At 55.4% G+C, this 16,296-nt stretch overlaps 1 protein-coding gene across 1 annotated transcript in view; it reads right to left on the bottom strand.

Annotated features, from left to right (window-relative positions):
* Positions 1–16,296, bottom strand: part of ptprfa (protein tyrosine phosphatase receptor type Fa) — an 87,238-nt gene that overhangs the window by 14,243 nt on the left and 56,699 nt on the right. The window contains 12 exon segments of the mRNA XM_067230195.1: positions 2,790–2,826; positions 2,828–2,902; positions 4,087–4,102; positions 6,088–6,251; positions 9,891–9,998; positions 10,000–10,128; positions 11,148–11,229; positions 13,760–13,887; positions 13,889–14,017; positions 14,123–14,220; positions 15,285–15,708; positions 15,710–15,867. Of these exon segments, the coding sequence (XP_067086296.1) occupies positions 2,790–2,826; positions 2,828–2,902; positions 4,087–4,102; positions 6,088–6,251; positions 9,891–9,998; positions 10,000–10,128; positions 11,148–11,229; positions 13,760–13,887; positions 13,889–14,017; positions 14,123–14,220; positions 15,285–15,708; positions 15,710–15,867 (1,548 nt within the window).

Here is a 16,296-nt window from a genome sequence, read left to right as displayed (position 1 = left end):
TGAAGGGGAGGGGATGGAGAGGAGGCGGGGCATCTGCAACATCTTGTTACCGTAGATACAACCTGTGACTCTCAGTAAGCTAGTTATTAAAAAAACCTGACAAACAAATCGTGAATTTACATCTATATTTGGCTCATGAAATCACCTTTCAAATACATTCAGAAGTTGCTGATGTGGCTGTGTGCAAATCTAAGGATCTTATCTGTACACTGGAAAACATAACACACTTATTTTTCTTTGTCCTTTCAAAGAGATTAAGACGAAGATCAAAGCAGGGAAAATCCTTGTGCCTGGCCTTGACACATCCAGACAAGGATGAAAACAGAGAAGGTGACACACACCGGCAAACACCACAGACAACAACAGACAGGGTTAAAGAACATGGCGGGCAAACCACAGCCTCCGAGATCCGAGCCTCATTTCTCCGCCCACAATTCGTCTCACGAGCAAGTTTCGAAAACGTAGTCTTAAAAAAAAAAAAATCTCCTGAGGTGATTGTAAAAAGAAGACCTTAAGCTCCCCCTTTTCTCTCTCTGCTGCCCCCCCCCCCCCTCAGAGCCCAGTCAACCAGCCACTGTGGACACGGTGTAGGCAGTAACAGTTCTGCACGGCAGCCTGTGGAGAGGAAGTGAATGACAGAGGGGGGGGGGGGAATGGGGTGGTGGCGGCGTCGCCGGCTACGAATCAAAGCTACACGGTGCGACTAGAGCAGGCTGAGATGCCCTTTGATGACACAGGGAGCGGCAGGGGAGGGAGAGAGAGAGAGAGAGAGAGAGAGAGAGAGAGAGAGAGAGAGAGATAGGGAGGGAGATGGTTCCACCTCAGCCGACAGCAGCCGTCACGACACACCCGGGGTCCGGGTGTGCCCAGTTTGGCTCTGCCAGCCCTGAGAGAGAGAGAGAGAAAGAGTGTGTGTGTGCGCGTGACAGAGATAGAGAGAGAGAGAGAGAGAGAGAAGAGAGAGAGAGAGAGAGAGAGAGAGAGAGAGAGAGAGAAAGAGTGCGTGTATGCGCGTGACAGACAGAGAGAGAGAGCGACAGAGCGGGACAGAGAAAGAGAGAAAGAGACAGGGGAAGACGAGAGGGCGAGAGAGGGAAAGGCGGGGGGTTTAGGAGGGGGCTGGAGAACAAGAGTTCCAAATACGCATGGGTGACGGTGAAGGAAAGGCGAAGGTTGAGGAACACAGGAGGAATGGAAACTAACTTGGAGTGTTCGGGCAACTGGGGTCGCTGGAACCTGCAGGGAGGAGACGGGGTAGGAGTGTCATATTCCAACAACAAGAAGGCAGCAGAGGGTGAGAGAGCGGAGGTAGTTGGGGTGAGACAGTGGAGGTAGTCGGGGGAGAGATAGTGGAGGTAGTCGGGGGAGAGACAGTGGAGGTAGTCGGGGGAGAGATAGTAGAGGTAGTCGGGGCGAGGCAGTGGAGGTAGTCGGGGCGAGGCAGTGGAGGTAGTCGGGGGAGAGATAGTGGAGGTAGTCGGGGGAGAGATAGTGGAGTTAGTTGGGGAAGAGATAGTGGAGGTGGTTGGGGAAGAGATAGTGGAGGTAGTCGGGGGAGAGATAGTGGAGGTAGTCGGGGGAGAGATAGTGGAGGTAGTTGGGGGAGAGATAGCGACTGAACCAGCAGCAGCTCGGAGAAATGGCGTACAAGACCCACCACCGAACCGAACCCGTTTGCTGTCCGTCTTGTCTGTCCGTCTGAAATGCACCGCGTGCTGAACGGAAGACCACCCTGCATGGCGTCACACGTGATAAATAACGTCCCGTGTCTCTTCTCTTTCTTCTAACTATCGAAGAGGGAACTGAGGGAACTTTCCAAAACGCCACCTGGTGCGTCGTCATTGTGCCTCCGAACGGGCACGGGAGGCCACGAGGCAAATTAGGCGACATACGTTCTATTTGTCAAAACAACATCTGCCTGTTCCCACCTCCTCCCCGCCCCGGCAGCCCCGTCGCTCGGAGGTACGCCGAGCCACCCGTCTGGACAGGAGGAAGCGGGGACGAGCTCCGCGAGGAGCCGACTTCAAAAGCTCCGCAGAGAGGGGAAAGTGCTAAGTGTGATAGAGGGAGCGCGTGAGAGAGCGGAGGAGGAGGAAGGGGGGGGGGATGAAAAGAGAATGAGGGGGAGATAGATGAGATGGAGAGTTGGGGGGGGTAAGAGGCAGAGAGAGAGGGAGATGGAGAGAGAGTGTGTGAGGAAGAGAGAGAGAGAGGGACATGGAGAGAGAGTGTGTGAGGGAGAGAGAGAGAGAGAGAGAGAGAGAGAGAGAGAGAGGGAGGAGGAGAGAGTGTGTGAGGGAGAGAGAGAGAGAGGGAGATGGAGAGAGAGTAGAGTGTGTGAAAGAGAGTGAGAGGGAGAGAGAGAGTGTGTGTGAGGGAGTGAGAGAGAGGGAGAGAGAGAGAGAGAGAGAGAGAGGAGAGAGAGAAGAGGAGAGGAGGAGAGAGAGAGAGAGGGAGGGAGGAACCTACAGAGGCAGGAGAAAGTGACAGAATGTTAAGATCCCCTTTGTGTGGGTGAGTTAGTCGGGGGTTTAAAGCACAGGGATCTGCAAACGGCTTTCAGCAGGGTAGAGGTACCTCACTGGACCGGAGATCCCCACCAGAGACCAAAAAGAGTTTGGCGGTGGCTGCCTAGTTCCCTCACACAAAACGACAAACCTCCCTCTCTCTCCACGACGACACGCAATAACCTCACTCGCCTCGAGTCATCGCTTTAACACGGAGAACAAAGGGGATATTAGTCGTCGGTGCACGCATGTGTGTGTGTGTGTTAGGGATAGATGTTGTACCTTGTGTCTGGTAGTTAAGCCTCCTCATTTCCACCGGGGTCTGACGAGTGGGCAAGCAGGGAGTCTTTGACGCCGGCCGAGTGCTCGTCCTTGGCAGAGGGCGATGCCCGTTTCTGGGAGAGGAAGGAGGTGGAAGAGGAAACACGCGAGGTGAGATAGACAGCGTCTTATCGAAAGCTCTGAGGAGGAGAAGTGACTGCTGGTTCGGCCCCTCCAGTAAAGTGGCACGGGTCCACAGCGGTGTCTGTGGACCATGCGGGCGCGGTACCCCAGGTGAGCGTATTTACGAGGGGAGAGCCCACTTCAGTGTGTTAGCAGCTGGAGGGAAAGTGGCGGCAAAAAAAGAAACGAAAGGGAAAATTTGGGTTGCTCTAATTAAAACCGCTAATTTCCCCCCGTACGAACTTGCGAAAACAAACAGGCTGAGCAATTAGCGGATCAGCCGGGTGACAGTCAGCCCTGGCTAATTACAGCTGCCGCACGACGCATCTGGCGGCGGAGGTATTCCCCCCCCCCCGCATCGCCTCGCGTCGCCTAGCGCTAACGCGCTAACCTCCATCTCGGAGTTGCCAGGATACAGCTGTCTCCGTCTGGCCCGCGTCTCCCAGCGAGTTGTCCCCTGCTGAAGCATCCTCTCTGAGGGCATCTTGAGTGCCCACTTGCATCTGCCGTGCCCATATATGAGGTGTATACGTCTGTTAGCGGTGCCGTGCTAGCTAGCGAGACCCAGGGATCTATCAGACGACGGAGAGCTGCCCTAACGCTCGGAAGGTCATAGAACGGTTGAAATTTGAGCGCAGGGCCGTGAAAGAGAGCCGTAAAAATACCTTTTGTTATTCTAACTGTTGCTTCGGGAGAACTCGACGTGTTTTAAGCTGCGGGGGCTACTAGCCTTCCACTTTCAAAGGCGAGGGCTGCAGGTGTGTAGAGTGGTGGGGCCCCAAGATGAAACGGATCTAGATGTCTTTGCTAGGATTACTCCACACCAACCGGATGAACTCTGCACTAGACTGACACGCGCTCTCACGCGCACGCACGCACGCAGAGTCGAAAACGCACGGCAGGCCGGCATTTCTCCCGCGGAAAGGCTCGACAGCCTCCGCGCCGCGGCACTGTGGTGTGATCTCGACAGCGGGATGCAGACAGGGAGCGTGTCGATCTGTCACTTCACATCGACAGAGTCGGTCAACTCTGGAGAGGTCTGACCCCGAAAAGCAGGTTCGAGAGAGGAGGCAGGGCCAGCGAGTGACAGGCCCATCGAGGCGGAGAAGGTCTGTTGCACGGGGAGAAGAAGCACTCACCTTTCTTGTTTGCTGCGTCCACAGAAAGCGGGGAGGAGGAGAACGGGGGGAGGGGGGGGGGGGGGAGCAGAACAGAGAGAGTGAGGGAGGGAGGGAGAGAGATAGGGAGGATTAAATAACAGTCAGTCAGCAGCAGGGATGCCACACAGCAGCAAATGGGAACAGTACCTGACTTACGAGCTCTTTAGCCCCCCCCCCCCCCCCCCCCCCCCCTCCCCCCCCCCCCTCCCCCCCCCCCCTTAACCCCCCACGCCTCTCTTCCCTCCCGCACCCCCGCCCGCCCCTCCCATCCCACCATCTCAGCCTGCGGTTTTATTCAGATGTTGGCTCTGACATTTCGAAAATAGAGTTTCTCCTCTGCAGGCCCAGATCCCTGCCACTGTGCTAATCTTTAACAACTTTTTTATCCACCAAACTCCTTTTATTTATTTATATAAATCTACTTTCTATAAAACAACTTTTTTTTCTTTTAAGCTGTTAGAATGAGAACGGGACTATCTGTACTCTGGGTGAAGAGAACTTGATTATTTTCCCCGCAGCCGGACAGAGTGTCTGATGACATGGCTGGAACCTTTGGGTCATTTGAGGTAAATGCTGTGTCTTGCCAACAAATAAGCACCGCTAAGTGCAACTCTGCGGCCTAGCCAACTCTCTCACATGACCATTTTAGAAGGGTGGGAACAGGAATATACATTAAGTCATTTAGCAGACGCTCTTATCCAGAGCGACTTACAACAAGTGCCTTGCTCAAGGACACAACGTCATTTTGGCACGGCCGGGAATCAAACTACAACCTTCAGATTACTAACCCGATTCCCTAACCGCTCAGCCACCTGACTCCATGAGGAAAGGTCTTCATGCGGGTCTTTTTGGATAACTATGCATGGCAAGAATGCAATACCTATATATAGCATTACCATACACAGCATATTAAACAGCATATTCCATATTCTATTCTCTATATTCCGATTTTTTTGTGATTGAGTTGTCACAGCGTTTTCACAGCGTTTACCGCATCTGCAAGGAACATTCTGGAGCATTGAAAACGGCGAGTCACAGGAAGTGGCCACCGCTCGCCCCTCGTTTGGGTTTTTTAGAGTTTGTATGATCGCGTGAAATGAAGTCGCTTCCCACCGTTTTCTGAGGAGACATCACCCCGTACTTCTGCCCTCTTAGCTAGCAGAGGCTGGCTTATCAACGGCGGGACAGGGGCTCAGGGGCTCATGTGGTTGCTCACTGACAACTGCCCTGGGAACCAACGGGAAGGACTTAGCCCAGAACCAAAGAAGAAGGCCTGCTTCAGCACAGTTCAGCTCTCTTCTGCCGGTGCTATCGGGCGAGCGGGATGAGAGGAGGAGCTCAGGAGCTCAAGTCGGCGGACGGCAGCGCGGCGCCAACCGGCGACACAGAGAGACACACACACACTGAGAGAGACACACACACACCGAGAGAGACAAACACACACACTGAGAGAGACACACACACCCCGCGTCTTTCAAATGAAAGACTCCGGCGAGGTGGGCACGGTGACTGAGGGGGGGGGGGGTCGACTCGGTGGCATTTCGAGCTGAGATGTCATCATTAGCAAAGAACGCCATATGGAACTACCCCCCCACACCTCCCCAACCCTGTTTCCTCGCCCCCTCTCCCCCCTACCACACATCCTCCTGTTCCTTTACCCTCCCAGAGTCGACACTTCCAGATGTCTAGCCCGGGGAGAAGCTTCGATCACACAAACCTGGTGCCAACTGTGAACCAGGGTGGAGGGGTGCTTCCCCAGTGTGTGTGTGTGTGTGTGTGTGTGGGGGGGGGGGGGGGGGGGCGGCTGACTGATCTGTACCGCCATATTCCGGGTGCCCCGAGGCCCTCGGGGGAGACAAAAGTTTGTCTTGACGGACCAGATTGCTCAACTTGACGTCGTCGTTCAGACACATTTCTAAATGGAAAACGTCGAAGGATCCCATTGTGGCTTACCGAAAAATGAGAACCAGACTCACCTCTTAAAGAGCAGGATGGCGATGACGATGATGATGATGAGGACCACGGCCAGCACGGGCCCCATGACCCACAGCATCTCCGGGTCCTCGCTGTGGCGCGCCATGCCGCTGTGGAGCTTCACCGTGATGGGGTCCGAGAAGGGGCTGGCGGCAAACGTCCTCTGCTGGTGAGGAGGAGGAGGAGGCGAGGGGGGAAGGAGAGGAGAGTGAGGGCTGAGGGGCACAACCGAGAGAAAACACCTCGAAGCAGCACGCATTTCAATATCGCACAACGCCCATTTCACTGTTGGCACCCCGAGGTTTGAACGTGTTCGGAATATTCCGATCGGGTGCGGCTCGTCCGATTGGCTCAGCGGCGCGTCTGCACCGCGAGGGCCAATCGGATCGCCACGGGGCCACATCTTTCGAACGGGAGATCCGACCAATCACGTGGGAGCCCCGTTCCCTCACAGGCAGCGCGCTGACTGCTTCCTCCGGCGAACGCCTAATCGTTTTAGTTACAGGTCTTAGAGGGGCAGGGGAGGCGGGAGGGAGGGAGAGTGGGAGGGAAGGAGGGAGGAGTTGACAGCTTATTGCGAGCGGCCTCCTGTCGTGACCGGGGGGGGGGGGGGGTGACAGCCCTAAGGGAGGATGCGCTTCAGCGGCCTTTGAGGACAAATCCCGTAATGCAGACGCCTCCGCCACGCCTTCCGGAAGGCGGAGGAAGCCCCCCCCCAACCCCCCCAACCCCCCCCCGGCCCGGCTCTGCCTGCCTCGCCGGCGTCATTAAGCATTCGCGCAAGCTCTTCCTTCACACGGAGCACTCGTCTGAGAGCACTGGAAATAACTCAGGTGCAGAGAGAGAGGGAGGGAGTGACAGAGAGAGAGGGAGACAGAGGGAGAGAGAGAGGGAGAGAGACGGAGAGAGCGAGGGAGAGAGAGCGAGAGAGAGAGCGAGAGAGAGAGAGAGAGCGAGAGAGCACGGGAGAAAAGGAAGGTGAGTTAACTATCGAGAGCAAGTGTACGTGGGTGACGGCGGATATGAGTATGTTTGTTTACCTCCCTTTGGCCTATGTGCGCTCAAATGTAATCATTCCACTCACTAAGAGCGCGGAATGTTCTTCAGCATCTGAATCTTAGGCATGGGAATGTGCGTGCCCCATAGCATCCCTGAAGAAAGCTATACTGCAGTGCTGCGTTTCCTACAGCTTTGGAATGAATGTCCTTTGTCAGCGGTTGGTGCATTTTTGATCAATTAAAAAGCCATTTCAAATCGGGGGTCCGTCATAAATCTCCCCTCCAAAAAGGCAACTTCGTTTCCTGCCACAGACAAAAGTCTTTCACCTTGATGGAATTGTTTGCAGGCGGGACGGAGAAACAATTGGATATTGGCGTCACATAATAAAGTTAAATGGATCAATTTGCCCGGCTTAATTCACTTTAAGTAACTGCACTTGTCGTCACTTTGTGTTCCCCTTGACAGCTAAAGGAAGCTTGGCTCTATTAAAGATTGGAGCTATAAATATGCTTCCCTTCAGATGCCTGGCTCAGCCGGAGCACAATAAACCCTGGCTGTGCATACAGACACATACTGGGTGTCTGGGAGGAATACATCATTCTGGGGCCAAGTTGTACCTGAACAGAAACAAAGAGTCAAAGGTCACATCCTCAATCCGAATCGTCCCAAAATCCTCTCCCGATTCGGCGTGGACTCGAAACGACCCCGATTCTAGAGGCTTCCGTGTGTCTGTGTCTGAGACGTCGTGTCTCGTCTGGTTTCTGTTCGCCCTCTTCCCTTGACACTCCGAAGTTCTTTTCTTGCACCTTTGGCAAAGTGTAACAGCCGGGGTAGAAAACCTCCTCTGAAAGGTGGCGGCGGTCACGCCTCTTAGACACAGCCTAGGGAAGCCGAACAATGGAGTAGTCTTCAGCTTCTCCCTCCGAGGGGAGAGACTTAGGGAAGGGGGATGCGTTTGAGCCGCACAATCTGATAGATGACAAATCCTGTGGAGTGAGTAATGATGTTACAAACCCCGCACAGGGAGGCACGACTAGCAAAGGGGACCAGAACTCCGAAAACAAAGTCGACGCAGTCAGGAACGAGTGGGTGAGACGCATGAGAAATAAATGACTCAAATCACTGGTGGGATAAACCCAGTCTTACGTTTTTTCCAATTGTTTTGGCCGTAATCTCACCTAGCCAAAAAAAAAAAAAAAAAAAAAACAACAACAAAAAAAAAGGAGAAAAATGAGGAGAGAAAACGTTTGAAATGAGTGGAGACAAAAGCTGAAGGTAATGCGGTCTGACAGCTCGGTTATTTCCCCTGAACACATAAGGCCCTTAGCGGGCGTCCTCGCTGGGCTCCCCTCTCTCACACCCCGTCTATCTGTGACGAACAGGACAGGAGCCAGGGGCCCTCGGCTTTCTCCCTCGGCGGGAAAACGCCATCTTTCCCTTCATTCTTCCTTCTGTAGACCCTGTCGTTCGGTAACTATCTCTCTCTCTTCCTTCATACACGTGAGCTCTCTGTCTCTCTCTCTCTCTCACTTTCTCGAGCCGTCCGTGAACCTCTTTGTGCGCCCCTCTCTCTCTCCTCCCCCGTACTCGGCATCGCTCTCTCTCTCTCTCTCTCTCTATCTTTTGTCATCCACCTATCTGACGGCTGCCACATCGCTCACTCTTCCTTCCCAGCGCATTTCCTTTAGGTCGCTTCCATTTGTCATTCTCCATTAACCCTCCCCCCCCTCCCTCCGCTTCCCCCCCCCCCCCCCCCGTCTCTCCCACGAGCTTCTCTCCTCCGTGGAAACGGTGACATCCTCTCTGGCGTTCACTCTTTCCTGTCCACCCTCCCCCCCACCCGCCTTCCTTCATCTCTCCCTCTCTCTGTCTCTCTCTGCTGTAAATGATCACACTGTTTGTATGGCCTGTTTTCCTTTATCCAATTTCACACTTCCTGGCTTGTTTACCAGCCATGGGAGCCACATAAAGCTAAGTTGCCCTTTCGCTCCAGTACCCCCTCCCCTCCACCCCCTTACCGCACCCCCATCCACTCCCACTCCGCACCCACCCACCCATCTTCTTCCTCTGCATCCGCCCTGCCAGCAAACCCTGCCAGAACTATAAAGGCTAAGCTTACTCGCACCCCCCCCCCCCTTCCCAACCCTCCACCCTCCCCCCCCCCCCCCCTCTTTTTCAATGAATGTGATTAGGGCGCTATTTTTGTCCGCGGCTTGAATTAGATTCAGTTATACGTCGCTCGCTGCTTCTTGGGAGCCGCGGGGATCTGTCACTCTGTCTCTTAAGGAGGGAGGCCGGCTCGACGAACGTCACGGCGACACCGTCCCCCTTTCCTCGCCGCGTCGCCTGTCAACGAACGCGTGTGTAAACGACGGGCCTTACGGAGCACCCGGCCACGGAAAGACTCGAATGATAATAAAGCAGTTCCTCCGTTTCAAGTCGTTATTTTCCCTCCCTGTCTTTCCCGATTCCGGATTCTTCTATACACACGCGCCGCCAGCACTGTACTGGATGACGTGACGCTGAGTGGAGGTGAAAAGGCAGGTAAGGGGGAATAACAATGCCCAGCCAGCCGTATCATGTCACCGGAGGACTGACTAATTAGGAGGTGGGCTGACACTGATTGACGCCCCCTCCGTGTGACACCGGGTCACTTCCTGTCCTGGGAGGGAGACGGCGAACGGCGTCCGCCTGACTAATGGCTGCCACTCTAGATCGGGTGTGGCAGGACGGGTGACCTATGACTAAGTGGGGGGAGGGCGGGGGGGAGTGTGTGTGTGTGTGGGGGGGGGGGGCTGTCACTCACAGAGTCGTGGTCTTTCAGGGCGGCCAGGACGAAGCACAGGTACTGCTGCTGGCCGGGGAGGGGCTTGTTGTAGAAGCCGTTGTACTTGCTCTCGTCGCCCAGGGTGAAGGACCTCCGGCAGGGCCTCCAGCTTGGCGGCGATGTAGGGCCGAACGGGCCCCCCATCGGGCTCCTGGCCCTGGGCCTGACGCCTCCGCCTCCTCCTGGTCACGGTGCCGTCCTCGCTGCCCTCCAGGAGCTGCCGAACACAAGGGACAGAAACGGTATCGCATCCGGTGTTGTGCATCGGCTGCTGAGGTGGAACCGACACGACGTCTGTAGCATTGGCAATGGCCGTGACCTCCGGAGCGAGGCTTTCGGAAGGGTCAAAGGTCGATCCCCACATGTCTGGCCCTTTCTCTGTGCCTTCTTGTGGACCGTGTGAGTGTGTGTTTAACGGCCTGTGAGGCATGTCAAAAAGAAAGTGGCATTTACAGTCCGAGGGTGTGGGGGACGGTGACAAAGAAGGCTTGTGTCACCTCTAAACCGCTAACGTTGCTCTGAAAGCACCAGACTACTTTAGTTTCCCCTGTGTCAAACCAAGGGTTCTCATACCATTGCATGGTCAAGTTAGATCGACCACACAAAGGACCTGGAGTATCGTCATCTCATATTCTTCTCAGATTCTAAATGGGTGGATTTTGAAATCCGTGAAAAGACAACCGTGGAAAAAAGAGTCCGATTGTGTAGCTAGCAAGCTAACCTTGCACCCTCGTACGGTTTATTTGCATTGAAACAAATAACAAAACAGAAAAAAGTTCAACCGTGGTGAACCCTTCATGAACAACGGTAGTGATTGAGACTGCTTGGAGACCGACTTTGACAAAGAGGTTGCATGTCGTGGCATCTCAAGAATGCTCGTATCCAGGCATTCATCTCACACACACACACACACACACTGTCGGTTTTTAGATTTAACAGGCTGCACTTTTTCCTCTCTATTCTGTGTTTTTTTCTTCCCTTTTTTTTTTCCAGGTCTGTTTTCTGCAAACGGCAGTACATTGAGAGACGGCATACTCCTGAGAAAGCAGAAGATGTTCGAGCCCAAAAGGCCCGCATTAATAACACAAAAGCAACTGCTGCATGAGCAGCTTTCGTAAGTGTTTTAAGCGCCTATAACATCACGAGAACTTAAATGCTTTGCGAAGTCTCTTTTGAATTTTTTTATAAAAATAAATAATAAAATGACCCCCAAAATGAACACAAACCCCTTCTTACCTCGTCCAGGTCTATGTCCTCCGGGTTCTCCCACTTGTGCAGTGTGTCAGCCGTGACAGGAACCACCACGATGTAGTACCACCTACACAGGGAGAAGTGACGGGGCGTGAACAAAAGAAAGGGTCGAAAGGTCGGTCTTCAAACCACCCCGACGGTGACACTTCCTCACTTCCTTGTCGACGAGCTCTGCCCAATACGTCTGTCAGGGCCTCAGCTTGACAATTAGCCGCCGTGCACAAAAAACCCCGTGTGCGCACGTCCACATTTCCTCGTCAACAGAGAGAGAGAGAGAGAGAGAGAGAGTGAGAGAGAGAGAGAGAGGGCAGGCTCTGGGTCAGTTTTGCACTCTAATTCTAGAACTGTGTGACGGAAAGGTCCAGCCAGAGCATGCAAGACTGATTGTATTGCTAAATTCGTTTTTTTTTCTTTGTCCCTCCCCTCCCCCATCCTCCCTTCAGGCCTCGCTTATTGACAGCTTGCTTGCCTGATTCTTTGGGAAAACAAACACTTGAAACACAATTAAGTCGGACTAATTTGCAGTCCGCCTGCTTGAGCCTGTTCGAAAACATTCGCAACGGGGCACCCTTGTCCCTCAAAAGCGATGGTTTTCATCGTGGAATAAATTGCTTTTTTGGTGCTCGCCTCAGAAGGCTGAGGGGTAAGGAAAGGACTGTGTGGTGCCGTGGTCTTAGGGGGCGTAACAATCACTGCCAACGACCGGGGTGTTGCTGAGGGGAAAGATGGGATGAGCTGGTGCTGTAAGGGAAAAGAGAGAGAGAGAGAGAGAGAGACAGAGAGAGAGAGAGGAAAGAGAGAGAGCAAGAGAGAGAGACAGAAAGAGAGCGAGAGAGAGGAGAGAGATAGAGAGAGAGCGAGAGAGAGATAGAGAGAGAGAGAGAGAGAGAGAGAGAGAGAGAGAGAGAGGAGAGAGAGCAAGAGAGAGAGAGAGAAAGAGAGCGAGAGAGAGGAGAGAGAGATAGAGAGAGAGCGAGAGAGAGATAGAGAGAGAGCGAGAGAGAGAGAGAGAGAGCAAGAGAGAGAAAGAGAGCGAGAGAGAGGAGAGAGCAAGAGAGATGGAGAGAGAGAGAGAGAGCGAGAGAGAGGAGAGAGAGAGAGAGCGAGAGAGAGAGAGAAAGAACCTTCGAGCCTCACGTCCGAAAGGCCCCGACTGGCCTGTTTGCGTCTGCGCTATTGATTTTAGCATCGGCAAAAAGGGAGGCCCATGTTGTTGCTGTGGTTCTGAGCAGTTCTCTTCATGTCCAGGCAGACCAGGCGCAGGACTGCATCCCGTAGTCCCCTTACAGACTCTCACGAGGACCAAAGCTTTTAACAGTTCAGCTTCTTTTTTTTTTGGGGGGGGGGGGGTGAGACAGCCTGAAGCTAGTAACATCTTGAGCATGAACAGTCTGACGCAAATACCTCACAAAACCCCATTCACCCTCTCGTGTGAAACACTGGTGTGTGTGCGTGTGAACACGTTCAGAAATGTGCAGATGGAGACGTCTTGTGGAGCGTGCTGACAGCGATGAGGTAGTAACCGTGACGATGCAGAGAGGCTTATGGTGGTGAACACGCACCCACACGCACACAATTCACCTCCATTCAGCAAAGAAGGGCACCACCATCACCCCACCATCACCCCACCATCACCCCACCATCACCCCACCCACCACCATCACCCCACCATCACCCCACCATCACCCCACCATCACCCCACCCCACCCCACCATCACCCCACCATCACCCCACCATCACCCCACCATCACCCCACCATCACCCCACCCCACCCCACCATCACCCCACCATCACCCCACCATCACCCACCATCACCCCACCCCACCCCACCATCACCCCACCATCACCCCACCATCACCTCACCATCACCCCCACCATCACCCCACCATCACCCCCACCATCACCCCACCATCACCCCACCCACCATCATCACCTCACCCCCACCCCACCCCACCATCATCACCTCACCCCCACCCACCACCATCACCCCACCATCACCCCACCATCACCCCACCATCACCCCACCATCACCCCACCCACCATCATCACCTCACCCCCACCCCACCATCATCACCTCACCCCCACCCCACCATCACCCCACCCCACCATCATCACCTCACCCCCACCCCACCATCACCCCACCCCACCATCATCACCTCACCCCCACCCCACCATCATCACCTCACCCCCACCCCACCATCACCCCACCCCACCATCATCACCTCACCCCCACCCCACCATCACCCCACCCCACCATCATCACCTCACCCCCACCCCACCATCATCACCTCACCCCCACCCCACCATCACCCCACCCCACCATCATCACCTCACCCCCACCCACCATCACCCCACCCCACCATCATCACCTCACCCCCACCCCACCATCACCCCACCCCACCATCATCACCTCACCCCCCCACCCCACCATCACCCCACCCCACCATCATCACCTCACCCCCACCCCACCATCACCCCCACCCACCACCATCACCCCACCCAGCCACTCACCATCACCCCACCCCTAATCCGAGTCACCCTCCCTACCCGAAGTCCCCCACCCCTAGCCCCCCACCCCCCCACCCAGCCATACGGACCTGACGGGGGCGGACGCCGGGACCCTGGGCAGGCTGACGGTGAGCTTGCCCCCCTCCTCCGGGTGGTGCTTGGAGCGCGCGGGCTTGGTGCGGAGCAGGTCCGGGGCCGTGCGGATGGACACCTGCTGCCTGCAGCCCTCCGGCGCTGTTCCCCCGGCCCATCAGCACGAAGGAGTACTCCGTGTCAGGCTGCAGGCGGGTGATCATCTTCCTCTTCAGGTCCCCCTGCACTTCCACGCTCTGCTGGTTGTACAGGATCTGTAGGGGGGGGGGGGGGGGGGGGGGGGCTCGTTAATGGGGCTCTTCTAGACCCTGGGGTCGTGACCTCGGTGCGGCCAATCGGAAACGGGGGACCGTCCTCACCTTGAGAGGCACTTGGGACGTGTAGGTCTCCGGCACCTCCCACGTCAGCAGGACCGAGGTCTTCATCACGGCCTTCACGCCAAAGTTTTTGGTGAACTCTGGTGGGGGTTGAGAAGGGGGACAAAAAAGGGGAGCGAGTGTTTAGAACGGCGCCGAAGAGCTGATCCGACAGCGTCTTCACACCAGCACCCCGTTCCTCGTCGAGGCGCAGGCTTCCCGGCCGCGTGGCGTGTGAGCCTCGTCGAGCCTGCTCTCCTCGCTCTAATCAACACGTCAAAACTCAAAACAACGACTTTTCCTAAACGGAAGTTGCTGAGGGGGAAGGGGACGACTTTAGCTGAGCTGCGCGACCCCTGCTAGGTGACAGGAACATCTTTTTCAGGAGCGCTAGGTGTCAGGGCGGCTATGAATAGCTTGCGGAGCAGGATTAGCATATTTCCACGTTTGGCCATATGTGCGCCCTAATAAGAACATGAAGAGGGGCTCTCTGCGGACACTGGAGTGGTACCGCCAGACCGGTTCTGCCTCGGTGGTCCAGTTAGCTAACACCAGTCTCCACTAGTCACGCATCTGTTCTTCACTCCTGCCATCTGCTCCGCTCCCACCATCACCGGCAGCCCTACCATGCAGTGTGTGTGTGTGTGTGTGTGAGGGGTACTTAGCATAGGTGTGGACATGTCGTTCTTACATTTAGTCATTTTAGCATTAAGCATTTCTTAACTGTGTGCGTGCATTTTTTCTGTCTGCGTGTGTGTATCTATGTATCTGTGCGTGTGTGTGTGTGTGTGAGAGTGTGCAGTTATCTGTGTGTGGGTGTATACGTGTCAGTGTGTGTGCATGTAGCTGTGTGTGCGTGTGTGTATGTATCGGTGTAGGCGTGTGTGTGTATCTGTATATCTGTGTGTGTCGTGTGTGTATGTATCGGTGTAGGCGTGCGTGTGTATCTGTATATCTGTGTGTGTCGTGTGTGTATGTATCGGTGTAGGCGTGTGTGTATGTATCGGTGTAGGCGCCCGTGTGTATCTGTATATCTGTGTGTGTCGTGTGTGTATGTATCGGTGTAGGCGTGTGTGTGTATCTGTATATCTGTGTGTGTCGTGTGTATGTATCGGTGTAGGCGTGTGTGTGTATCTGTATATCTGTGTGTGTGTGCGGCGCTCACCGGGCATGGAGGTGGACATGGTCCTGCTCTGGATGCTGGGGCTGAGCGGTCCACCCCCCTTGCTGGTGAAGGCCCGGACGCGGATGTCGTACGTGGTGTCGGGCTTCAGCCCCTGGATGGTCATGTGGGTCTCCGTGGTGCTGTTGGTGTGGTTCTGCTGGCTGTTGATGTCCCGGTACACCACCACATACTGGACCATCCTCCCGTTCCTCTCGGCCAGGCTTGGGGGCTCCCAGGCCAGCTTGGTGGTTGACGTGGTCAGCCCCACCACGCTCAGGTTCTGGGGGTAGCTGCTGGGCACGTCGTCCGGGGTGGTGATCTCCTTGACGTACTCCTCGCCGTTGCCCGCCCGGTTCTTGGCGCAGAGGCGGAAGACGTAGGCGGCGCCCTTGTGCAGGCCCGTGACGGTGAAGTGGTCGTCCGTTGCGCTTGAAGTCGCGCACGGTGAACGCCTCGTCCTCGGCGCGCTTGTACTGGAGCCGGTAGCCCACGTGCTCGCCCACCATCTCCTTGGGGGGCTGCCACTGGATCAGGGCCGTGTTGCCGATGGTGGTGCTGATCATCATGGTGGGCCTGCCAGGGACTGGCGGGTGGTGGAGGGGGGGGGGGAAGGAGGGGGGGGAGGGAGGGGGGGGAGGGAGGGGATTGGGGGAGTGAGGAGAGGAGGAGGGGGGATAGGGAGGGGAGGGGGATGGCAAGGGGGAGGTATGGAGGAAGGGAGGGGGGGAGTTGGGGGGAGGGAGGAGATGGGAAGAAAAAGGAACATGGACGGGGGAGGGGGGGATGGAGGGGGGGGGGGGTTACCCCATAATTCAATGTTGTTAATTACACATGACACAGCACCGTTCCAAGACGCCCATTCACCATTGACCGTTTTTAATAAGACGGACAATTGAGGCCACTACTTTGACAACCGAGACCATGGAAGTTCCTGCCTGGGTAGGGGTTCTACGAGGCCAGGGCTCTGAGGGGGCCGTGCGGGTAAGGAAGGTGCCCTGAGGGTCATGCCGTA

This window comes from Osmerus mordax, chromosome 27 (assembly GCF_038355195.1).
Source record: "Osmerus mordax isolate fOsmMor3 chromosome 27, fOsmMor3.pri, whole genome shotgun sequence".
In the NCBI taxonomy this organism is placed as follows: domain Eukaryota; kingdom Metazoa; phylum Chordata; class Actinopteri; order Osmeriformes; family Osmeridae; genus Osmerus; species Osmerus mordax.
This window is presented reverse-complemented; position numbering and strand designations above follow the sequence as displayed.